Source organism: Neofelis nebulosa, chromosome 16 (genome assembly GCF_028018385.1).
Source record: "Neofelis nebulosa isolate mNeoNeb1 chromosome 16, mNeoNeb1.pri, whole genome shotgun sequence".
NCBI classification, from domain to species: Eukaryota; Metazoa; Chordata; class Mammalia; order Carnivora; family Felidae; genus Neofelis; species Neofelis nebulosa.
In genome coordinates this window covers 18,323,898-18,349,046 of record NC_080797.1, presented here as the reverse complement: position 1 = coordinate 18,349,046, position 25,149 = coordinate 18,323,898, and the positions used below count along the sequence as shown (strand labels likewise).

General features: G+C 48.0%; 2 protein-coding genes and 1 pseudogene across 8 annotated transcripts in view; 1 reads left to right on the top strand and 2 right to left on the bottom strand.

The window, feature by feature from the left end:
* Positions 1–17,650, bottom strand: part of QRICH2 (glutamine rich 2) — a 33,051-nt gene extending 15,401 nt beyond the window's left edge. For 3 of the 5 annotated variants that reach the window (XM_058704826.1, XM_058704827.1, XM_058704831.1), the window contains exons 1-4: positions 16,987–17,518; positions 16,796–16,876; positions 15,543–15,602; positions 15,071–15,181 (exon numbers count right to left, since the gene is read on the bottom strand). In XM_058704826.1, the coding sequence (XP_058560809.1) occupies positions 15,071–15,181; positions 15,543–15,602; positions 16,796–16,876; positions 16,987–17,484 (750 nt within the window). In that variant the 5' untranslated portion in view covers positions 17,485–17,518. Of the gene's footprint in view, positions 1–15,070; positions 15,182–15,542; positions 15,603–15,896; positions 16,141–16,795; positions 16,877–16,986 lie in introns of those variants that run through there. The other 2 variants (XM_058704829.1, XM_058704830.1) reach the window with 2 other exon arrangements.
* LOC131498017 (cytosolic 5'-nucleotidase 3A-like) lies at positions 1,109–3,593 on the top strand (annotated as a pseudogene).
* A 2,977-nt stretch (positions 17,651–20,627) lies between the features above and the next one.
* The window catches only part of PRPSAP1 (phosphoribosyl pyrophosphate synthetase associated protein 1), a 28,360-nt gene continuing 23,838 nt past the window's right edge, over positions 20,628–25,149 (bottom strand). For all 3 annotated transcript variants that reach the window (XM_058704832.1, XM_058704834.1, XM_058704833.1), the window contains 3 exons: positions 22,829–22,899; positions 21,935–22,081; positions 20,628–21,386 (listed from right to left, as the gene is read on the bottom strand). In XM_058704832.1, coding sequence (XP_058560815.1) covers positions 21,228–21,386; positions 21,935–22,081; positions 22,829–22,899 — 377 coding nt within the window. In that variant the 3' untranslated portion in view covers positions 20,628–21,227. The remainder of the gene's footprint in view (positions 21,387–21,934; positions 22,082–22,828; positions 22,900–25,149) is intronic.

Sequence of the window (25,149 nt, the reverse complement as noted above, 5' to 3'; positions counted from 1 at the left end):
TTTTTGGGACAGAGAGAGACAGAGCACGAACGGGGGAGGGGCAGAGAGAGAGGGAGACACAGAACCGGAAGCAGGCTCCAGGCTCCGAGCCATCAGCCCAGAGCCTGACGCGGGGCTCGAACTCACGGATCGTGAGATCGCGACCTGGCTGAAGTCGGACGCTTAACCGACTGCGCCACCCAGGCGCCCCTTAAGTTTCTTTATCTGAGAGAGAGAGAGTGTGCGTGTGTGCGTGTGCGCACATGAGTGGGGGAGGGGCAGAGGGAGAGGGAGAGAGGCGATCCCCGGCAGGCTCTCCACTGTCAGTGTGGAGCCTGACATGGGGCTTGGACTCACGGAACTGTGAGATCATGACCCGAGCTGAAACCAAGAGTCAGATGCTTCTCCGACTGCGCCACCCCGGTGCCCTGCCACCATAATATGTTAATTCCCTTCATAAAGGACAGCGGGAACACTACCCAATACAAGCGATCCACTCCAACTATTGCTGGGTCTACAAACAAGGGACGTGAGTCATTTTATTAAGTTTAAAATATAAAGTCTACCCCATCAGTGGCCCATTGCTGATGGTAAAAGTATTCACGGCAGGGCGACTAAACCATGTCTCCAAAATGGAAGCGCACCAACTCTTGTACTCGGAAATCCCATAGGTAAGATTTTCTCTGTGGACTCTTACAAAGGGCTGCCGGGATATATAGAGAGAGTCTGCAGCATTGTTTATGAAAACAGATCATCAGTAGGGGGCTGATCTAGTTAGGGGACACACCCATACAGGAGAATACTAAGAATCCGTTAGAAGAAAATAGGGACCATTTCCATTTCCAGCCCAAATGAAGTGAGAGGAACTGGATTTACCCTCCCGTCTGTAATAACCAAAAATCAAAAACCAAAAGCAACAATAATGAAATAGACACGCTGGAAACCGGCGAGTGAAGGCTGCCAACCCCTGAAACATGGGCAGGCCAACTACGTGAGCTCTACTGCCTTAAGAGAGTTTCCAGGCTACAGTGCCAGGAGAGGGACTCCCCAGGTTGAGGAGAGAGAGTTGAGCCTTCAGGGAGACTGAGGCCACAAGGGCTCACAGGACAGAGTATCAGAAAGAAAGGACATGCACCTAGAGAGGACTCCGGAGCTCTGCAGAGGGCCCCCTTTGGGTATCCAGCACAGAAATGATCAGCATGACTATGTGAGGAAGCTACCCAAGGTTGGGAAGGGAGCCATCTGCAAGGCTGCAGGGAACCGTGCCCAGACTCTCCTGGGGTTGGGAACGGTGCCGGTTTCTATCAGCCAGTTTGCAAAAACTCCTAATTCGGGGGAGAGTGCTCAGAAAGGTGTTGCCTCAGAAGTGGAGAATAAGCGGCTCTATGCCGAACGCTGCTATGAACCCCCTAAGAAAAGAACCCCAAAACATATACAGAAAAAGAAACAAGGGAATAAAAACAGCGCACGAGAATACATTTATGTAACACCAAAGAGACGCGATTGAGGAATGGGGGAATGGAAAAGACCTAAGATATATGGAAAACACATAGCAAATGGAAGACGTAAATCTATTTCATCAGTAATTAAACACCCCGTCCAGGAGGCGCCTGGGTGGCTCAGTTGGTTAGGCGTCTGACTCTTGATTTTTGGCTCAGGTCATGATCTCACAGTTCATAAGATTGGGCCCTGCGTTGGACTTCATGCTGATGGTGCACAGCCTGCTTGGGATTCATTCATTCATTCATTCATTCTCTCTCTCTCTCTCTCTCTCTCCCTCCCTCCCTCCCTCCCTCCCTCCTGCTATGTCCCTCCCCTGCTCATGCACGCACTCTCTTTATCTCCCAAATAAACTAAAAAACAAAAAAAAGGAAAGAAAAAAAGAAGCACTCCAGTCTGAAGTCTCCAATCAGAAGGAGATTTGCAGAATGGATTTAAAAACCTGATCATTGTGGGGCACCTGGGTGGCTCAGTCAGTTGAGCCTCTGACTTCGGCTCAGGTCACGATCTCACAGTGTGTGAGTTCGAGCCCCGCATCGGGCTCTGTGCTGACAGCTCAGAGCCTGGAGCCTGCTTCAGATTCTGTGTCTCCCTCTCTCTGCCCTTCCCCTGCTTGTGCTCTCTCTCAAAAATAAACATAAAAAGAAAAAAAAACTGACCACCGTGTGCAGCTTTTTCTTTCTGCATCTGGAGGCACATGAGACCTTGTCCACAGACTAGGCAGCCATGGCCAGGGGGGACACGGCAGCAAGCACCAGCGTGTGTGTCCTGGGCAGGGGTGGTGCCGGCACAGTACGTGTTCACCTTAAAGAGGAACGTGAGGCAGAAGTCCAAGGTCACTGAGATGCCTGTATCCAAGCCCTGCATCTCTGGATGTTGCATATTGTCTATGCTGTTGTTCTAGGACAAGTTTAAGAACAGAACTCGGAGTGCCTTTAAGGACAACTGACTAACCAAGAAATAACTAATAAAAAAATCTGCTGTGTATGTGAAAATGAGGTCAGAATTCCAAAAAAGTCCAGGTCCTATCAGGAGCCTTATAAGAAATGATCTGTGGTCTTATCAAAGAAGGACCTTGCACGCCTTCAGGTAATAATAGACTCTGATAGGACTCTAAGTGGGTTTTCCTAGTTCCTAAAAAGGGAAAAGATGCTCACCATGACAATTATAAGCTGGTGACAAACGGAGGTCCAGAAAAGTTTCTTCAACAAAAAGGAAAAGATTATGCTACACAAATTGATCCTGTTCCTACCATAGAAGTACCCCTAATATGGTTGAATGGAACCCTAAATCACAGGGTTTGCTTATTGAACAAGCTCTACCAAGAGCTAAACTGAAAGAAAGAGAAATTGTGGCAGAATCTGATGTATGTTCAAGGAAGGATACGAGAATTTGATATTCTTTGATAGTCTTTGATAAGCTCCAATGACACAGTCTCCCTGTGTTCAGATTTCAGCTGGGTGCTGATGATGTACTGTAGGAAGTTACCCATCAGGCTGGCGTTTATCACCCAAATGTCAGAATCGTGACCGACTTCATGGATTTTGATGACAACGGGGTGTTCGAAGGACTTAGAGGAGAACCAATTCATGAATTTAACAAACATGGTGCCTTGAACACCACAGAACATTTTGATCAACTACAAGACAGTAACAACATAATTCTGGGAGACTCCCAAGGAGGCTTGAGGTTGGCAGATGGACTATGGCCAATGCTGAACACATTCTGGAAGCTGGATTTCAAAATGATAGGGTGGGTGAACTCTTAGAAAAGTACATGCACTCTTATGATATTCCTTTAGTAAAAGATGAATCATTGGACATAGCCAACACTGTCTTACAGAAGATTCTATAAACAAGCATTCTTCAAGAAGACCTCTCTCCTCTGGAGGCAACTGATATAAGAACTGCTTGTCCATTCATCTTGTTACAAAACTCTTATTTATAATATATTCTTGCCCTTGAAGGTTTCCTTTGCGCTACTCAAGTATCTTCAGACACACTGAATCTATCGACTGGAAGTTCCTTTTTCTTCACCTCGCTCAATACACTCCTCACCATATTTTTTGACAGATTAAAGAAACAAATAAACCTTAAAGCAAAATTTGAAAAGTAACGCCCAGCTTATCCAAAAATTAATTTTGTAGTTCATGTTATCACCAGGTTTTTGAAGACTTTCTTTTTTATACTGGCCAAGTTGGTAGAAGTGAAAACGGAAGTTTTATGAAGTGGTGAAATAATGTGCATGATTCTAAGTATTGTTCTTTTTATAATTTGGGTGAATTATGCTGATGCTATATATTATCCTGAAATTGTGTTATGTGTGATTATTTTGTTTTAGGAACATATTTATCAGAAATGATTGGCACTTGGTGTTGAAAAACTCTGGGTGCCCGCATGTCACTGGTCTTTACAAAATGTTCTATAGCGGAGGTGCGTGGGTGGCTCAGTCAGTTAAGCGTCTGACTTTTGATTTTGGCTCAGGTCAGGATCTCAGGGTTGTGAGATTCAGCCCCTTGTGGGGCTCTGCACTGGGTGTGGAGCCTGCTTAAGATTCTCTCTCTCCCTCTACCCCTCCCCCCTCACTTGCACTCTGTCTAAAAAAATAAATAAATAAAATTTAAAAACGCAAAATGTTCTATAATGAAGCACTGATAATACACATGAAATGAAAAGCAAAAACAAAAAAATAAAACTGATTCATGATCCAATTATATGCTGTCTGTAAGAGACATATATTAGAGTCAAAGAAACAAACAAGTAGAAAGTAAAAAGATAGAAAACAATAAACCATGCAAATACTAATCAAAAGAGAGCTGGAGGGATGCCTGGCTGGCTCAGTCAGTGCAGCATGCAACTCTTAATCTTAGGGTTGTGAGTTTGAGCCCCATACTGGGTGTAGAAGTTATTCCCCCCACCCCCAAAAGAAAAGAACAGAAGAGAGCTGGAGTGACTGTACTAACATCAGACAACATTGTTAATAGAGACAAAGAAAGACATTTTATACTGACACAAGAGTCAATTCATTAGGAAGACCTAATAATTTTTAAAAAATATATGAACTGAGCAACAGAGCTCTAACATACATAAAAAACCGGACAGAATTAAAGGGAGAAATAAACAATTCAACAATAATAGTTGTAGACTTCAATACCCCACTTTCTTTTTTTTTTTTTTAATTGTTTAATGTTGATTTTTGAGAGAGAGAGAGAAAAAGAGTGCAAGTGGAGGAGGGGCAGAGAAAGAGGGAGACCCAGAATCCGAAGCAGGCTCCAGGCTCTGAGCTGTCAGCACAGAGCCCGACGCGGGGCTCGAACTTATGAACCATGAGATACGCTGGGTGGGACACTTAACCGTTGACTGAGCCACCCAGGCGCCCTGATACCCCACTTTCAATAGGGATAGAACAAATAGGTAGAAGATCAGCCAGGAAATAGAAGACCTGAACACCATAAACCAACTGGACCAGCAAATATCGGTACAACACTTCACATAACAAGATCTGAATAAACATTCTCCACAATAGACCACACGTTAGGCCACTAGAACGCAAACAAAACACAAAACACAGGAAAAAATAAAGATGTTTTCAGTCATATAAATACAAGCTGAAATTCATCAGCAGCAGACTCACACTATAAGAAATGTTAAATGAAACCCATCAGGCAGACAGAAAATGATACCAGATGGAAACCTGGATCTACACAAAGGGACAAAAAGCACTGGAAATGGAAACTACATGGATGAATCTATAAGATGGCTTTCTTATGACTCAAATCTCTTTGAAAGATAATTGACGGAACAAAATAAGAACAATGTATTGTAGGGTTTATAACACATGTGGAAGTAAAATGCACGACAACAATAGCACAAAGCATGAGCTGGCAAACAATGGCCACAGGCCAAATCCAGCCCATCATCTGTTTTGTTAATGATAGTTTATTGGGACACAGGCACACTGATTCATTTATGTATTGTTTATGGTTATTTTCACATAATAAGAAGAGTTGAGCAATTGTGACAAAGACTATATGACCCACAAAACCTAAAATATTTACTTGCCTCCTCTAGAAAAAGTTTGCTGACCCCAGAAATAAAAGCCCCTGGAAATATGCCATTGTAAAGTCCTTATACTATGTGAAGGTGGACTGTGATTAAGCTAAAGAGGTATAAATCTATAAACCCTAAAGCAACCACTAAAAGAACAAAGACTTGGAGCGCCTGGGTGGCTTAGTCAGTTGAGTGTCTGACTTAGGCTCAGGTCATGATCTCACAGTTCATGAGCTGCTGTCAGCGCAGAGCCTGCTTCAGATCCTCTGTCCCTCTCCCCCTCCCCCCACATGCTCTCAAAAAAATAAATAAAACATTAAAAAAATAACATAAAATAACAAAGACTTATAGCTAATATGCCAACAAAAGAGGTTACAAACAAAAACATTCAAATAATACAAGAGAAGAAGACAAAGAGGGAAAAAGGAACAAAAAGCAGATGGAACGATAGAACACTAATAGCAGGATGATAACTCAACCCTAATGATATCAATAATCACACTAAATATAAATGATCTAAACAGCCGGATTAAAAAGCAGAGATTGTCGGATTGGTTAAAAAAGCAAGACCAACTCCATGTCACTCGTAAGAAAAAAACTTCATATAGAGAGACACAAATAGTTTAAAACAAAAAGAATGGGAGAAAGTACACCACACTCACACATGTATAAGAAAAAAAAAAAGCTGGAATCACAGTATTAATATTAGACGAGGTAGATTTCAGAAAGAAAAATATTACTAGGGATAAAAAGGTGATTTCTTCATATAAGGAGATCAATTCATGAAGAGAGCATAACAATCCCAAATATTTGTGCACCTAATAACAGAGCTTCAAAATATGTGACACAAAACCTGACAGAACTACTACAAGGAGATATGGATAAATCCACAATTATGGTCAGATATTTCACTACCTTTCCCTCAGTAATTGACAAGTAGGCAGAAAGTCAGCCAGGACACTGTGTTCATTTTCTGGAGCTGTTACAACAAACAGACTGGGTGCCTTGAACAACAGAAATTTGTTGTCTCACAGCTCTGGAGGCGAGGAGGTTGAGATCCAGGTGTGGCAGGGGTGGTTCCTTCTGAAGCTGTGAGGGAGAATCTGTTCCATGCTTTCTTCTAGCCTCTGGTGGCCTCAGGCATTCACTGATGGCTATCTTCTCCCAACCATCTCCGGACAATCATCTCTCTATGTGTGTCTCTTTCTGTCCAAGTTTCCCCCTTTTATACAGACTCACTTATATTGGATTATGGCCCACCTTAATGACCTCATCTTAACTTGATCTTCTGCAAAGACCCCATTTCCAAATAAGGTCGCATTTACATGGCAGGGTTAGGACTTCAACACCTTCTGGAGGGGTGGGGGTGGGGGGACACAGAGTTTATTAACCCAACAGATACAGTAAACCTGAACAAAACTACAACCCATGTGACTTGACTGACATTTATAGGATACTTGCCCCAAGGATAGCAGAGGACACATTGTTCTCAAGTGCACACAAGCATTTACCAAGAGAGACCATGCTCTGGGCCATAAAATATACATCTAACAATTGAAAAGGATCCAGGTTTGTACACATTATATTTTTTGACCACAATGGAATTAGAAATCGGTGACAGAAAGATCCCTGGAAAATCCCCAAATATTTAGAAACAAAATAAGACTGCTAAATAGACCATAGATGAAAGAAGAAATCAAAAGGGATATAGAAAGTATCTTGAACTGTATACTAGAATTTGTGGGCGTCTGCTAGAGCAATACTTAGGGACATATTTATATAGCACTAAATGCCAATACTGAAATAGAAAAAGGCTCAGCTTGCACTTCAAGGAACTAGCAAAAGAAGAGATTAAACCCAGAACAAGCAGAAGAAAGGAAACGTTAAAGGTCTGAGCAGAAAGCAGAAAACAACAAAGAAAATCAATAAAATGAAAAAGCAAGCTCTTTGGGTAAAGCAACGTGATTGATAAACCTCTAGACACACTGATGAGGAATAAGAGAAGACATAAATTACCAACATCAGGAATGTCATCAGGGAAATGCAAGTTAAAACAGGATACCACTACACAACTATGAGTATGGCCAAAATCTGGAACACTGACAACAGCAAATGCTGACAAGGATACGGAGCAACAGAACTTTCCATTCGTTGTCGGTAGGAATGCAAAATGGCACAGCCACTGTGGAAGACAGTTGGCGGTTTCTTACAAAACGGAACATATTCTTTCTATATCCCAGCAATCACGGTGCTTGGTATTTACCCAAAGTAGTTGAAAACTTACGTCCACACAAAAACCTGCACGCAGATGCTTACAGCAATCTTATTTATAATTGCCAAAACTTGGAAGCAACCAAGATGCCCTTCAAGTAGGTGAATGGATAAACAAATTGTGGTCCAGCCCAGATAATGGAATATTATACAGCGCTAAAAAGAAATGAGCTATATCAAGTCATGAAAAGACATGGAGGAAACTTGGGGCGCTTGGGTGGCTCAGTGGATTGAGTGTCCGACTCTTGATTTCGGCTCAGGTCATGATCCCAGGGTTGTGGGATTGAGCCCTGCGTTGGGCTCCATGGTGAGTGTGGAACCTGCTTAAGATTCTGTCTGCCTCCCTCTGCCCCTCCCCTGCTCATGCTCTGTCTCTCTCTCTCTATCTCAAAAACAAGTAAACATTAAAAACAACAAAAAAAACTATGGACTTTGAGTGACATTATGAGTCCATGTAGGTTCACCAGTTGTAACAAATGTACGCTCTGTTGGGGGATGTTAGTGGGGGAGGCTATGCAGGTAGGTGTTGGCAGAAGGCAGATGGGAAATCTTTATACCTTCTTCTCAATTTCTTTCTTTCTTTCTTTCTTTTTCTTTCTTTCTCCTTCCTTCCTTCCTTCCTTCCTTCCTTCCTTCCTTCCTTCCTTCCTTCCTTCCTTCCTTCCTTCCTTCCTTCCTTCCTTCCTTCCTTCTTTTATTTTTAAGCAGGCTCCACACCTAATGTGAGGTTTGAATTCACAATCCCGTTCCACTGGTGGAGTCAGCCAGGAGCCCTTATGCCTTCCACTCAATTTTGCCATGAACCTAAAACTCTACAAAGACAAAGTCTAGGGGTGCCTGGGTGGCTCAATCGGTTAAGCATCCGACTTCAGCTCAGGTCATGATCTCCTAGTCCATGAGTTCGAGCCCTGTGTCAGACTCTGTGCTGAGAGCTCAGAGCCTGGAGCCTGCTTCAGATCCTGTGTCTCCCTCTCTCTCTGCCCCTCCCCTGTTCATGCTGTCTCAAAAATAAATAAAAACGTTAAAAAATTAAAAAAAATAAAAAGATAAAGTCTATTTTTTTAAGTCAATTTTTAAACGTGGGGGAAAAACATGCCGTTCCATAAGCCCCACTACCCTCTTTCAGGCACATCTAATCCTGACCAGAGGCTGTGTTGTGATCCCCGTGACAGTCATTTTTTAGTCAGGATCCAAGTTCCCGTGATTATAATCTTTATTTTTTTCTCCTTGATTTTTTCTTTTAAGCAATCTCTACACCCAATGTGGGGCTCGAACTCACAACCCCAAGATCGAAGAATGGCATGCTCTACGGACCAAGCCAGCCAGGGGCCTCCACCCCCGCCCCCTCCCCCCAACCCCCAGGGATAATCTTAAATGTCATTCGCAACTTGCTCCACATCGATTGAGCAGCATCTGTAAAGCCGCAAAAACGCACAGCTCTCGGTAGGGGACCCTGGCACCACCCAGGGTTAGTGTGTACTCCTTGGACCCTGGGAGCCCTCAAAATCTTTGCGAAACAATTTCCTACTATTCGAACCACCTACAAGATCCCAGGAAGCACGAAAGATTTACAACGTCTTAGGGCCTCACCTTGGCAGAGCGCAATACTTCCCTCTGAGGTCAGGAGCCTCACTGGTGACACTTGATGGCCCACCTGCAATCCTAGCTCCGGAACTACTCGGTGAGGCCCCAAACCATTTAACAAAAACACCGGTTCAACGACCTGGACTCGTTTTCTCCTGCCGTCTCACAAATTGCCACAGACACAGACACCAAAAACGACACGAGTTTAGAGTCGGTTATCTCACTGTTTCCGTTGGTCATGAGTCTGGACATGTTTTATCTGTGTGCTCCATCAGGGCCCTCAGCCTGCAATCTAGGCCAAGCTGCGGACTTATCTCAGGCTCAGCACTGTTGCCAGAACTCCGCTCCTCGTGCCGGGCTGTAGCTCTTAGCTCCTAGAGGCCACTCTCGATCCCAGCCACTCGGCCCCCTCCACAGGGGCCAGACTCGGGTTTCACTTTCTTGAGAAGGGTTCACCTGATTAGGTCAGGGCCACCCAATCCCTCCTGAGATTAACTCAAAGTCAGTGTATTAGCAGCCTAATTATGGGAGAGGTACCAAATCATATCCACAGGTTCTGCCCACACCCGAGGGGATTATACAGGTGTGTGCAGCAGAGGGCAGGAGTCTTGGCAACCATTTTAGGGTTCTGCCTGTCACCTAGAGAGGCCTACTGGAGTTAAAATCAATCACTACAAACAACAACAAACAAAAGAGGAAGAGAGGGAGGGAGGGAGGGAGGGAGAGAGGGAGGGAGGGAGGGAGGGAAGAAGGAAGGAAGGAAAGGAAAGGAAAGGAAAGGAAAGGAAAGGAAAGGAAAGGAAAGGAAAGGAAAGGAAAGGAAGGGAAAGGAAAGGAAAGGAAAGAAGGAAGGGAGAAAAGGGAAGGAAGGAAGGAAGGAAGGAAGGAAGGAAGGAAGGAAGGAAGGAAGGAAGGAAGGAAGGAAGGAAAGGGAGGGAGGGAGGGGAAAGAAAACTGACTGCATGCAAAGATTTTGAAGGCAAATCTTAAAAGACGCCCAATGTATTAATGTATTGCTCGTGTCAGAAAACCATTCCAGAACCAAATGCTGTGGACTTTGTGTCCGTCCAGGTTGCTGCCTGACATTCGGAAACAATATCGGAAAAGTTCAGCTAAACCTACAAGACTAGACAATCATTCATGAACTGCCCTCAAGAGGAAGAAGGGGACTGTATTAACCTGTACCTGATGGCTGCCATTACAAACTACCCCACAACTTAGTGGCTTCAGAGAGCACAGATTTCTTATCGTACAGGTCGAAAGGGCAGAATTCCAAAGCTGGTTTCACTGGGCTGGAGTCAAGGTGACTGGCAGGTGCTGATTGTGCAGGCTCTCGCCTTCTCCAGCTTCTTAGACTTGCTGGCATTCCTTGGCTTGTGCCTGCATGGCTCCAATCTCTGCTTCTGTGGCCACATTTCCTTCCCCTCCTCGGTAGTAGAATCTTCTGCCTCCCTCTCATCAGGACCTTTGTGATCACACCACTGGGCCCACCCAGATGATCCAGAATAAGCCCCCATCTCAAAATCCTTAACTGCTTCACATCTGCCAGGTCCCTTCTGCCATGTAAATCAACGTTATTCAGCTTGCCACGGCGCCTAAAACTAAAGCTACAGTTTACGATCCTGGAAAAATGGATATAACGGTTATGGTGGGGGGATGGAATGGGGTTTTTGAAAAGTTGGTCATTTTGGGGGCGCCTGGGTGGCTCAGTTCGTTGGACGACTAGCTTCGGCTCAGGTCACGATCTCGCGGTTTGTGAGTTCGAGCCCCGCGTCGGGCTCTGTGCTGACAGCTCAGAGCCTGGAGCCTGCTTCGGATTCTGCCCCTCCCCTGCTCTCACGCTCTGTGTCAATAATAAATAAAAGTTAAAAAAAATCATTAAAAAAAGAGTAAAGTTGGTCGTTTTTGTTACTGGCATCAGATGAGACCCACATCATAGCTGAGGATCATGGGAATTGAAAATAACGGGTGTCAGGCCTGACCTCCTAACATGAACTGTACTTCAGACTCATCTCCTAGATTTCTAAACAACAAACTGTAACTACTCACCCCCCCTCCAGCTGGGAAAATCTGGAAAACAGCCATCTGTTGCTCTGTCCCTTACACCCTGCGCCAAGTTCAAGGATCTTGGAGGCAGAGATGCCAGGTGCTCTATGTTAAGACAACTTGTCAACTCTCACCTTCCAAGATAGTCAATACCATAGGACTTTCCTACCAAAGTGTATCTCGTGCTGGCTCTCCTCACTTCAGCAAGCCTAAGGTGGTGTCGTTTATGATGGACCATCAATTTACGTACCGGTAGAAAAAGGAAAATGCTGCCAATCAATTACAAAATACCATCAACTCAAAGACACAACCTGATTTCAGAGACGCTAAAATGCGAGGGGCGGGGGGGGGGGGGGGAATGTACATCTTGGAATCAATGGGTCTATTTTGAGTCAAAATACATTTCTTTTAAGCCCCTCCTTCCCTGTTAGCCTGTTAGGTTGTGATCTGAACGAGGAGGATGTAAGATGAACTCGTCTCTACACAGGATTCATCTAGTGCTCCCTCCTGGACTGGGGCTTTCAGTCCTTCCCGCCTTAAATGAGATCTGCGCCCCCAGTCCACAGAACCTACCTACTATGTCCTTGACGCCGAGACATTACGACATCTTAATTTCTGTTTCCCCGGGGATGTGCCATTTTGCCCAGGTAGATGAGAGCAGGGTCAGTCTTGGGAAGCCCTTCCTCCCGATTGTGCCACTGTTCTTTGGGTCCTGAAGCAGAAGATATCTAAATGCTGATCCCAACTTCACAGTTGTACTGGAATACAAGTTTTAATTTTTGCTTTCTACTCTGTTTAGAGGCCACAAAGCTTTGAAGAGAAAATGCCCTTTATCTCGGACAGGCTATCTCTGCAAGAGAACGTCTGTGCTCAAGGTCCGTGGGCCTGGTAAAATGGTTGCTGAAAAATTCTTCCATTGTTAAATGCCCGTCACAAAGGGATCTAGCTGGAAATTCAGATTCAACACTGTGATGACAGGAGAGTGAGGAAGCTTTTTCCTCCCTTAACGAAAGTTTTGATTGGTGGGCTAGGGTAGGCTCTTCTTGGTTCTGACCCCTAGTAGTAGGACAGGAGGAGGGAAGGAGAGGCAGCAGAAGCAACATCATCATTCTTGGGTATATGTGAGAATTAAGGCCACCCACCCAATCAAAGGAGGGAGGCAGAGACTCCGAGCACAGTGAGGCGAGGTGTTGATCACCAAACGTTAATCAATGTCCTTGCAAGAGTGGGCATCTGACCGACGGGCACACTCTGGGCAGTTACAGCAGACAATTTACCTCCTAGCACGCAAGTCCCTCCCCTGGTTCCTCATTGGCTGAGTGCTACAGAGGTAAGTCCCTCCCCTGATTCTTCACTGGCTGAGTACTACAGCCTTACCCGGAAGTCGCCTATGCCCATGTAAGGCAAAAAGTAGTCAGACTGGAACAAATGTACATTCTTTGAGGTGATGCAGAGACTTCAGTTTTTTGGCGCATGCTCATTGCAAAGCCCACAAAAATAAGGCCTCGAATCAGAGACGGGGGGGGGGGGGGGGGAGAACCAGGAAGTGATGTGTCTAAAGGTTTGGGACTCCATTATGGCGGGGGGGGGGCGGGGGGCGGGGTTCATACATGTTCCAATAGATTGTAACCCTACTGTTAGCATAGCTTTTATCTGGTATTTCTGAAAACGAATCATCTCCCTTACTTCTTACGGTATACAAAGTTGTAAAGAACACCCTGTTGCCCCTCAGAATACGCCTTTGGCTGGCACTGGGCTGTGTCCCCAAGTACATTCAACTCCTGGGACGGGCACCTTCCTCCTCAGTTCTGAGCTCCCATAACCGTAGCTGCTACGTGTGTGCTTGCAGCCTTCCTCCTCCAGATCAAAACACAACTCCTTTCCCATGTCTGGCGTTCCAGATATGATATTGACTCCTCTGCGCTGATCACCCCTGTACTCGCCGTCCCCAGTGTGTGTCCTGACCCCCTACTTAGGACACAGGCAGATGCTGTGCCTCGGCATCGCCTCAGAGCTACCGCCCACCGGCCAAAACACATAGTTGACCTTAACGATGCTGAGTTTTGGGGCGCCTGGGTAGCTCAGTCAGTTAAGCATCCAACTCTTGATTTTGGCTCAGGTCATGATCTCGCAGCTCATTGGTTTAAGCCCTGCATCGGACTCTGAGCTGATAGCATGGAGCCTGCTTGGGATTCTTTCTCCCGCTTTGCTTGCGCTCTCTTTCAAAAAACTTAAAAAAAAAAAAAAAAACACGCTGATTTTTGAAATCCTAATTTCATAAAGGGTCCCACCAACAGTGCAAGAACGATGGGGCTCTGGCATGTCTGTCGTTTTTTCTCAGCCTGACACAGGGACGCTCTCCACGCGTTCATTTTGGTCTGTGCGGCAGTTGGACTCGTCATTACCAGAACTTGTTCTCTTGCGTTCTCAAAGATGTTTTCATGTTTATAATTTATCCTCATTTGCTCCTGGGCTTGTTCACGATTACGAGCTACTGTCAAAACACACACACTTTCCTACCTCCGGAGAAGCGAAAATGTCTAAAGGAGCTTATGTTCTGCTTAGTTATAGGTCTGGCAGGTGTCTCCTATGGCACCTTGAGAAAATGCGTAGTTCAAAGCAGATACTGGTACGTGCACAAAACCTTTGGCTTAAAACACACACACACACACACACACACACACACACACACACACACACACACAGCAAAAGCAGAGGCAACCTTTTTCCAGGCCATTCCTTTCGTTTGCAGGGTCCTCTTCCAACTCCTCTGAAGATGCACCCCCATTCAAAAAGCACCCACGTAATAGTGAACGTGCCCCAGATGGCCACTTGGTGGCGCCAAAAGGTCCATTGTCTCCCTGGTTTGTGTGAGTAGTGGGGTGGGGGGAGAGGGTGGTCCTTTCTGAGTAATCCAGAGGCACAAAGCCAGGAGAAGGGGAATGTCCAGACCAAAAGGGCAACTGATCCTCGTCCTTGAGGGCCATTTGAGAATACCCATTTTATTTAGGCGGAGACAGGGTGGGGATCTAAAAACGATTTGGTTACCCTGTGCACCGCCTTAGGATGGGCAGACGATTGCATGCACCCATGTGTCAAAGTCATCAGCACAGGGCCCCCTAAAGACGTTTTATTTCCAAGGTGGGTCATCTTTGTCCACTAAGAGTGAAGGGACTCAGGCATCTCAGAACAGACTGTAAAGGAACTTTGAAAAGCTACAAAAGCAAATCAAAACTATACTCAGGTACCATTTTCCATCCAACTGGGGACAAAAAGGGTACTGGAAGACAGGGCTGGTGGGGACTCAAGAAACAAGTTCTCTCCCACATTGTTGGTCGGGGGTTAAACTGGAAGCATTTCCACGGAGGACTGTTTGGCAAAAATCAGCCAAATCACAAACCCACATTCCATTTCCGGGAATCTGCCCTGAGGGTATGTTTGCGTGTGTGAAGGTCACATTGGAACGTGGTTTGTTACAAGATAGGAAAAAAACCACATAAAACACCCATAATAGAAAACATGAAATTATGAACATCCACGTAATGGAATATTGTGCAGTAGTAAAAAGGGAGAGAGGTTCAGGGGAGCCCCACCCGAGACCACGGCCCAGCCCCCCCCCCCCCCCCCCCCAATTTGTTCACCGCTTGTGAGGACCTCCAGCCATCAGTAATTGCTTGCTCTAGCTCCTCCCAGGTGACCATGGTGACTTCTTCTCCAACAGGCATCAAACTCAGCTTCCGGGCCACTAGATCCTGACAGTAATCGACAACAAGAAGACAGACAGACACACACACACACACACCCCTAGTTTAGTCCCTGAAAGCTTCAGGAACAGAACTGAGCTAACAGAACCATAGCCCTAGCCCTGAGGACAAGTCACTGTCCTTCATGTGACCAGTGAGTCTTGGGCAGCCAGTTTCCTGTCCCACGAGGGCTCCTTGTGGGACACCCGGACAGGGATGGGAAGGATTTCCCCTCAATCCAGGGGCAGTGCCCAGAGGGCAGAGGGCATCATCGAACCCCAGAGGGACACAGACCTCTGGGGTGGGAGTCTAGACATCTTCCCCTGCTGCCTCCTTGAGGGCCCTTTGTCACAGAACTTGCCCATATTACCAGGAATTTTTCCCGTTCTCTGATTTTCTTCTCTAGTTCATCCATCCGTTGGAAGGCTTTCTGGAAGAAGAGTTCAGAGACTGAGGATCAAAACAGCTCCTCTTGTGCCCCCCCCACCCCCACCCCCACCCCACCCCACGCACAAGGAGAAGAAAGGAGGTGTTCTGATCTAGGAGGGGAGGAGGGTAGAGGTAGGGCTGGTTAAGTCAAGGCTCTTCTTTTCCTTTCCAGCCAACTAGAGGAAGGGAAGTGGGGGGAGGGCACTGGAGGAGGGACTGGGGGACAGCAGGTCAAGAGCAAATGCTAGGGCAGGAATGGAGCCTTGGGTCCCGGGATTCATTTCATCCTACCCACCAAGGAAATATCCCAGCCCTGCTGACTGAGGCTGATTAAGCCTCTCAAGGACAAAAATTATCAGGCACTTCCAGGGTGTCTGAACATCTGTGTGGTTGAAAGAGAAAAGCACCCCAAAAGAGCCAAGACAAATTGCTAAAACTTAAGTTGCTCCATAGGACTTCTGCAAACCTCCAGAATGTAGGAATCTCAAGGTAAAACAAGCCTTTAGTCTAAAAACAAAAAAACAAAAAACACAACACCCTACCCCCGCCCCCCCCCCCCCCCCCCCAACACTACATTTCAAAAAGAAAAGCTTCCCAGAGTGAAAATGAGTCCCGCTGGGCGCTCAAGGCCTGGGACCCGAGGTAGAAGGTGGTCACTGGCTCCCACCGCCTTCTTTGAGCTGTTCTGCGCCGCCCCCCCCCCCCACCCCCCGCCTCGGCGGGAGAGGGGGAGGGGGGTGCTTCTTCCTAATTGCCCCTCCTCCTCCCTCCAGCTCCGAGCCCCAGGGTGGCCTCCTGAGGGCCTGAAATAAGAGCACTGCCTCGTGCTTCCGGTCCCTACAGTGCGTCTGAAAGTTCCACTTCCTTCTCCAAGGAAACCGAGACCCAAGTGCAGGAGCCGATGCCCGCGGCGGCTGTGTGACCACGGCGCTCTCTCCATCTCAGGCCCTCCTCTAGGACGGAGATTGGGCTTTCAACACCCACCATCTTACTTTATGCTTGTTAAAGGAAATTGGCTCAAAGAATATTCTGAGAAGTTGTCAGCTCCCTCCCCCCTCCATGCCCCACACTGGGCCCGCTCAGGATCCCTAGGTGTCTGAGAGCTGGAGGTGGAGCGGCGAGGAAGAGCCGCGTGGGAGGGGGCCACTCATCCGCGAGGTGGGGGTCCCCGCCTCCCTCACCAGGGGACCTCACCTCGGAATGCTCCTGCGCCTTTTCCTTGGCTTCTTTCAAGGCTTTCACATCTTCTGCGACATCGTGCAGCAGCACCGTGGCCTGCAAGGTCGAGAAGGGCCGCTCGGTGGCCTGGCGCCCCCGCCGCCCCCGCGCCTCCCTGCTGGGGACCCCTCCGCTTGGGGAGAGGCCTGTTGGCCACCCGCGCTCACCTTGGTGACGCTGGCCCACTCGCCGTCCTTCCCGATTTTCATCGACCCTCCTCGAGCCCTGTCCGGCAGCAGCACGGCCGTCTCCTCCTCCAGCCCGTCCTGGGAGTCCACGGGCAGCCGGCCCACGGGGTAAGTAAGGTGCTGCACGTGGCTCATGATGCCCTGCACCTGGCTTGTGACGGTCTCGAGCTGCTTGCTGAGGTCCTTCACCTGGCTCTCCAGCGCCGGCGGCCTGGCCGAGCTGCCGCGCGGCTTCTCTTTGGGCACGGCCAGCTGCGGGGCGCTGAGCACGGTCCGCGGGAGCTCGGAGGAGCGACTCGACTCGGGCGACGGCGACTGGAAGTTGATGCGCACCTCCTGCAGGTTGAGGCTCCGGAGCATGGCCACGATGAGCGTGTGCAGGGCCGTGAAGTTGACGGCGCCCACCTCCGGGGTGCCGATGGCCAGGTCGGCCAGCTCCCGGAGGGAGACCGTGGCGGTCGCCGTCGCGGGCGGCATCGTGCGCCTTCTCGGCGGGGGTCCGCGCCCGCCGCGCCCCTGGCGCTCTCCGGAGCACGAGTCACCGTCTGCAGCGCTCGGAAGACGGAGAGGAAGGGCCCGGCCGCCAGGCTTCCCCTTCTTTGCTCCCAGGGACGGGCGCCCGCCGCCCCGGCGGGGTCCGGCCGCCACCTACCCTGCGCAGTCCGGTCTCCGCTCTCCCGTCTCCCAGCTCCCCGAGCTCGAGCCCTGGGCCGCCCTCCCCTCGCGCGCAGGGTCGCGGCCGGTGGACGTTTGGAACGGGAGGGACCGCCCCGTTCGCCGTCCGGTTGTGCACGCACGCCGCGGCGCGCGCGGAGGGTTCTGTCAATGAACAGGCCCCGCCGCCGAGCGCCTTGCGGGGCCTCCCCGTACACGAAGCCACCCGCAAACTCGCAAGGGGAGCCCATTCTAGTGGGGTCCGGGGAAGCCTTGGCCATATCCCCAGCACACCACTAACTGTTATCAGTGAATGCTCCTAAAGGGGCTTCGGGGCTGTGCCAAGGCATCGCAATCGGGAGCACAGCATTTGGGGGAGGGGGAGGCCTCCTAAGGCTCACCTAGATTCGAGCCGTCCCTTAACCGCCCCATTCGTTCACTCAGCCACTGGGAACAAAGATTTAAGGGACACCATGTGTGTCCTTAGCTTGTTCCATTATTCAGGGCAGTGACACATGTCTAAGGGGTGCAGTCCTGAGACCTTGGCCTCTTGGAGACAGTTCCCATCTCACTGTGCTTCAGCAGAAAGGAGGGGAACTTGGGAGAGACCACTCACTACCCAGGCAGCTCTGACCAGCCACCACATGGCAGGCCTTTACTGTGCCACCCTGGCCTAGTTCGTCTCAAAAACGACTCATCTGGTCAAACGCCAGCATTTCAGCTCATTACGAGGCAGGATTAGACAGGACTAGAGGAATTTGGTGCTCTTGGCAATTGGGGCTCGATTTCCCCATACCAGAGTCTTCCAGAAAACAGAAAAATTCAATGTTTAGTATATTCAGGAAGGGAAAACCTGTGTATCTGTACTATTTGAACTACTTTTCAAATCCAGATTTTTAGTCTGAGCTGGTAAAATTTAATTGAAACCCTTCATGCATGCCCCCCACCCCCCAGCCCAAGTGTTCCCTGGGAGAGAGGTGAAACATCAGCCTATAATCTGCAGGAAGGTTAACACCCAAACATTCTTCTTCATTGTCATAGTCCTAGCACCTGACACCCCGTAGGCCTTCACACGGTTGCTGATACTGTCAAAAGAACAGATTCTTGGGGCGCCTGGGTGGCTCAGTTGGTTAAGCAACTGATTTCTGCTCAGGATGTGGTCTCACAGCTCATGGGTTCGAGCCCCACGTCAGGCTCTGTGCTGACAGCTCACAGCCTGGAGCCTGCTTCGAATTCTGTTTCCCTCTCTCTCTGCCCCTCCCCACTTATCCTCTGTCTCTCTCAAAAGTAAACATTAAGAATTTTGGGGACGCCTGAGTGGCTCAGTTGGTTAAGCGTCCAACTTTGGCTCAGGTCATGACCTCCTGGTTCGTGAGTTGGAGCCCCGCATTGGGCTCTGTGCTGACACACAGCTCAGAGCCTGGAGCCTGCTTCAGATTCTGTGTCTCCCCCTCTCTGCCCCTCCCCCACTCATGCTCTATCTCTCAAAAATAAACATTAAAAAAAAATAATAAAAAAGAACAAATTCTTTGTGTACACTTGAGGCCAGATCACAAAGTTAAAGCCTTGCGATAGAGCATCCGCTGTCCTGGAGGGAGTAGAACGTGGGCTTCTCAATTCTAAGTTGGGTGATTTCCAGAAGGATGTTACCCCTTGCTCCTGCTACTACTACATTAGCTCTGGCCAGAGCGTCAGCTCCCCGGGTCCTCATGGTTTCATTTCAGATCCCTGAGACCTGGCATCATGCCAGGCATGTATCAGGACCCACTAAATGGCAACGGAAAGGGCGTATATGAATATATTCTAATTCTAATCTGAGGAAATATATTCTACTGAATGCTTCTGCTAAATAAGTACATATAAACACAGGAAAATGAACATTCACTGGACATATAAATGGAATTTTGGAATTGAAAAGGACCTCCCTTAGCTGTTGGATCCAAACCTCCCTTTTTCCAACTGATGACAGAGGCCCAGAAAGGACTAGTCATCTGCCCGACATCATGAATAAGGCCTGGTTTCCTGAGTAATAGTCTACGGTTCCTCCTCTACCATTTCACTATCTGATAATTAAGTTCTTGCTCAAAATGCCCCTACGTGGGACTCTCAACAGAAGGCGACATGTGTGCTGGAAAAAGCTAATGTGCTCAAAGTCTTGACTGTGGTTAGGGAATCTTTCAAGTCATTAGGAAGAGGGATAAAAATGTCAGGGAAACGTCCCTGCAGGGAAATACAATTGTACAACGAAGCAAATTACCTTACTGTCTCATAGGAACAGAACCAACAAGCAATTCCAGCTCGCTGCCCAAAAGACACTGCCCCTTCCTGCTACATTCAGTCCTGCCCTGGATTAGACCGAAGGTTTAAAAGGTCTACCTGACATGTGTGCTATAACTAGAATTGTAATTTTATTATTTTTTTAAATGTTTATTTTGAGAGAGAGAATGCACGCACAGGGGAAGGACAGAGAGAGAGAGAGAGAGAGAGAGAGAGAGAATCCCAAGCAGACTCTGTGTTGTCAGCGCAGAGCCCAACGCAGAGCTCGATCTCACAAACCAGGAGATCGTGACCTGAGCCAAAATCGAGTCGGACGCTTAACTGCCTGAGCCACCCAGGCGCCCTGTGGCCAGGTAAGTTTAAATGCTGGGTAGAAAGGTCCAGTGCAGCCCTAGGTAATGCAATACATGTGTCACCTATCACCCATGAAAAAGCATGGCGAGTTCTATTTTTTTTTTTATTTTTTTAACTTAGATTTTTAAATCTACTATTCCGACAAGGACTGGATTCCGTTGCTTAGGAAGGGGATGGAACCTACAGGCGGAGACTCACGTCTAGGGCTTGAGACCAGCCGTGGACCTGGAACACCTTTTATTTTGTACCCGCTGTCTCCTGCACAGCCTGGACAGAAGTCAGTCACCGGGAAGGCAGGAGAGTGGGCGGCTCTGCAAGGCAGCGAACAGACCGGCAAGAGCACAAATACTTTTATTTGCAGTTGAAGAGCAACGCAGGTATCCAGAGACGGGATGCTACTCTCTAATCGGACCTCCTTGCTAGGGGTCGTGCCACACACGCTTCGTTGTTCAGCGGCCGGAGGCCCAGCAGCCTCTCACAGAAAAAGAGGGTTTTCTACGAAAGGCTTCTGTGAGGTCGGACGGGGAGAGGCCAGCTAGGATGGAAAACGGTGCCGGGCGCTCGGCTCCCCTAACCAAGCTCCGCACCGACACGCGCAGCTCCCCGCGGTGCCGACCGCCAGTTACGGAGTTGAGACCTTACCTGCCTTCAACTCCTTTCCCATCTGTGTAAGATTCGGAGCTTCTTTTCAGGAAAGCGTAGCTTGTGTTTAAGGAACGGGATGAGGGCAGCGGACGTTAAGGCCATTTATCCAGGAGCTCTGTCCTCCCCTTGACCAGCTCAATGCCTCCTACCTCCCGAACTTGGCAAGACAGACTACATGGCTCCAGGCTGCTTGCGGTCCTCCCCTGGAAGGAAACGCGGGCATGGACGTCGACGGCCCCGCTTTCCCCCCGTTGTCCGCAGGGGCCCCGCGGTCCGGGCGACCGTGGTAGCTAGTCGTCCACAGCGATGTTGCGGAAAAGGTAGGCCATGGATTCTCCGTTGTGGATTCTCCGAATCGCTTCAGAAAGGATCAGGCTGATATCCACGGTCTTTATCTTGGGACACTGCAGCTTCTGCACCTCGTGAGGGACGGTATTCGTCACCACCACCTAGTCATTGCGGCAACGGGGGAGATAAACGCTGTTACTGATGTGCGTGCCCCAACGTGGTCACGCGGAAAAGCTGAGCCAGCCGCCTCCCCGAGCTCCAGACTACAAGACCTCATTCCACTGAGTATATAGTTTTTGCAAAGCGAACTCAACCGACACTACACAAGAAAAAGGTGACAGAGTCCGGAACAGAAGATTGTGAATGTCACGGTCCGCTTACGCGGGAATGACAGGGCCCGGCGCCTTGCTGAACCTTCCTGTGGCCAGGGAAGAACTCGAGGCTTCAGAGAAATGCCACCAGCGTACCAAATTACACCGCAATACGAACTACGTGAAGTCCACAAAGCAAAGCCTTATGCCAACAGACACATGTTCCCAACTACACGTCTGGCCCAGCAAACGGCCGGCCGGCAAGGCCACTACCTCACAGGCCCTCCAGGGAGCAGCTCGGCAGTATTGATGGAGCCACCTTACTATTCACAGAAGAGAGAGAGGCCAGTTTGGACGCAGGCTCGGTGTGCTAAGAAGCCCCTTAAGAGCAGACGCACCTCGTCAACGGAGGACTCCTCGATCAGGCGGGGGGCCTCTGCAGACAGGATGCCGTGAGTGGCCATGACATAGATCTTGTACGCGCCTCTCTCTTTCAGGATCTCCGCCGCAGCGACAAAACTTTCCACATCATCGATTATGTCATCCTGAGAAGAGAGCAGACTTAGCAGTAAGGAGCCACCCTCTGTCTCTCTGGACACACGCCTCTCTGCTCTTCTCTGCGCTCGGTTTCAGAGGATCTCCAACTGGAGATCAGAGCTGTCCGCCTGGGCCCCAGACCGAGCATCCCGCAGTGGCAACAGAAGCGTGTGGACGGTGCTTCGTGTGGCTGTCAGTACTCAGAGTCACATGTGACACGTACAGCTAGACGTCGGGACTGCCAAGGCGCATTTCTGTGTCCCATTTACTTGTTTCCTTTTTTTTTTTTTTCTTCTTCAAGAAAAAGTGAAATGCCAGAACACAGAAATAAAGCGAGCCATTGTAATCAGGCCCAGCAACGGCATTTAGAGCTGGGAGCAAATCGGTCGTGCTAACGTACAAAGAACAAGGCACTTGTTCTCATTCGTAAAAATGGAAGAGCTCATCTTTAGTTCATCTCGTGGCCCTAAAGCTGAAAGTTGAGTCCCAGGCCCCCGAAGACAAAGGTTATTTATGGGGTTGAATTCTCTTACGGGAGTTCCTGTGTTCTTTTTACATCTGTAGGTTGTAATAATCCCTGTTCAACTACATAAACATTTCTACTTGTCCTAAGGGAGTGTGGATGAGAAAGGACAGACGAATCCATTTAAAAACTCTGTCATCCTCACTAGAAACATGCTCCCAGAGTGGACAACCTCTAAGAGGCAGCAGTGTCCTCCCTGCACACGAAGGACGACACACGACCACGACCATACCACTATGATTGCGATGCGCCCGCCAACATCTCCGACTACAGTTATCGGTGGCTTCTCTTTGGCCATCATCACTAGCAAAACAAAACAAATCACAAGTTAGTCATGTGTCACTAAGTAAGTATAATCGCAACCTCATTCCCTGGAAGTGGTGGAAAAAAACCCATTATTTAAAAAAAAAAAAAAAAGAGGAAATTCTCCGAAATGAACCTAGGGTCTCTGAAACAGACTGTCTAGAGCAGTGCTGTCCAGTAGAAACAGGTGAGCCATATGTAATTTTATGTAAAATTTTATGTAAAAAGAGGGGTGCCTGGCTGGCTCAGTTGGTGGAGCACAAGACTCAAGGTTGTGGGTTCGAGCCCCTTCTTGGGTATAGAGATTACTTAAAATCTTTTTTTTTTTTTTTAATGTGTGTGTGTGTGTGTGTGTGTGTGTGTGTGTGTGTGTGTGAGAGAGAGAGAGAGAGAGAAAGGGGGTGGGGAGGGGCAGAGAGAGAGGGAGACACTGAATCCGAAGCAGGTTCCAGGCTCTGAGCTGTCAGCACAGAGCCTGACACGGGACTTGAACCCACAGACTGTGAAATCATGACCTGAGCCGAAGGTGGACGCCTAACCGACTGAGCCACCCAGGCACCCTATAGAGATTACTTTAAATCTTCAGGGGCGCCTGGGTGGCTCAGCCAGGTGAAGTGTCTGACCTCGGAGGTCATGATCTCACAGTTCATGGATCCAAGCCCTATATCCAAGTGTCCAACTTTGTGCTGACAATGCAGAGCCTGCTTGGGATTCTCTCTCTTTGCCTCTCCCTGACTTGTGCTTTCTCTTGCTCTCAAAATAAATAAACTTTAAATAAAATCTTTAAAAAATAATAAAATCTTTTTTTAAGATTACTGTCGACTACGTTTTTTTAAATGTTTATTTTTTAAAATTTATTTAAAAAAAAATTTTTTTTTTTTTTAACGTTTATTTATTTTTGAGACAGAGAGAGACAGAGCATGAACGGGGGAGGGTCAGAGAGAGGGAGACACAGAATCTGAAACAGGCTCCAGGCTCTGAGCTGTCAGCACAGAGCCCGACGCGGGGCTTGAACTCACGGACCACGAGATCATGACCTGAGCCGAAGTTGGCCACTTAACCAACTGAGCCACCCAGGCGCCCCTAAAATTTATTCTTTTAAAGTTTATTTATTATTGAGAGAGACAGAGAGTGAGCACAAGTAGGGGAGGGGCAGAGAGAAGAGGGGACAGAGGATCTGAGGCAGGCTCCGTGCTGACAGCAGAGAGCCCGATGTAGGGCTTGAACCCACGAACCATCAGATCATGACCTGAGCCAAGGTCAGCTGCTTAACCGACTGAGCCACCCAGACACCCCAAAATGTTCATTTATTTTTGAGAGAGAGCACAAGCAGGGGAGGGGCAGAGATGGAGGGAGACAGGATCTGAAGCAGGTTCTGCACTGACAGCACAGAGCCCAAGGTGGGGCTCAAACTACTGAGCCGTGAGATCGTGACCTGAGCTGAAATCAAGAGTCAGACGTTCAACCCGTTGAGCCACCCAGGTGCCCCTAAAATAAAATCTTTAAAAAAAAAAAAAAGAAAAGAAAAGAAAAGTAAAATTAATAGATTTTATTTTACCCAGTATATCCAAGATATTATCATTTCAGTATGTAACAGATATGCAATAAATAAATAAATAAATAAATAAATAAATAAATAAGGGATGTTTTGCTTTTTTTTTTATACTAAGTCTTTGATATTTGGTGTGCAGTGTCCATAAATAGCACTGGCCATGTTTCAAGAGCTTAAGGGCTACACGTCACTAACAGCCACTAAGAAGTCTTCAGACAGCACAGGTCTAAGGACAGAGCGAAAGCGCGAGGAAGATCTTATCGGCAGGAGAAGCCACGCTGTGATGCCATGCAAGCCAGAAATATCTGACTCTAGCTGAGACTGATACAGAAATGTAAACTCAATCCCACTCTGTAGAAAACGAAGCTGGTAAAGGTGCCAGATAAGAGAGCCAGCTTTGCTTCACTGTCTTCCAAAGTGACTTTATTTGGACAATGTAACCTTATTATCAGATTATTATCAGATAACTGGCCTATTGACATCATCAGTTTCCTGAAAATTAGGAACTTGAGGACAATAACCATGACTCCATCATCTCTTCCTGATTTGACCGGTCCTTAAAGGAGAGGCTTCTTATCTCACTGGACAATTTACACGTGGGAAGGCCCATTCAGTATACACACCTAACTACGGGGTAGAAAAGGGAAACAAGAATTCACCCTCAAACGAAAGTGAGCAAACAAAGAAAAAACAAATTT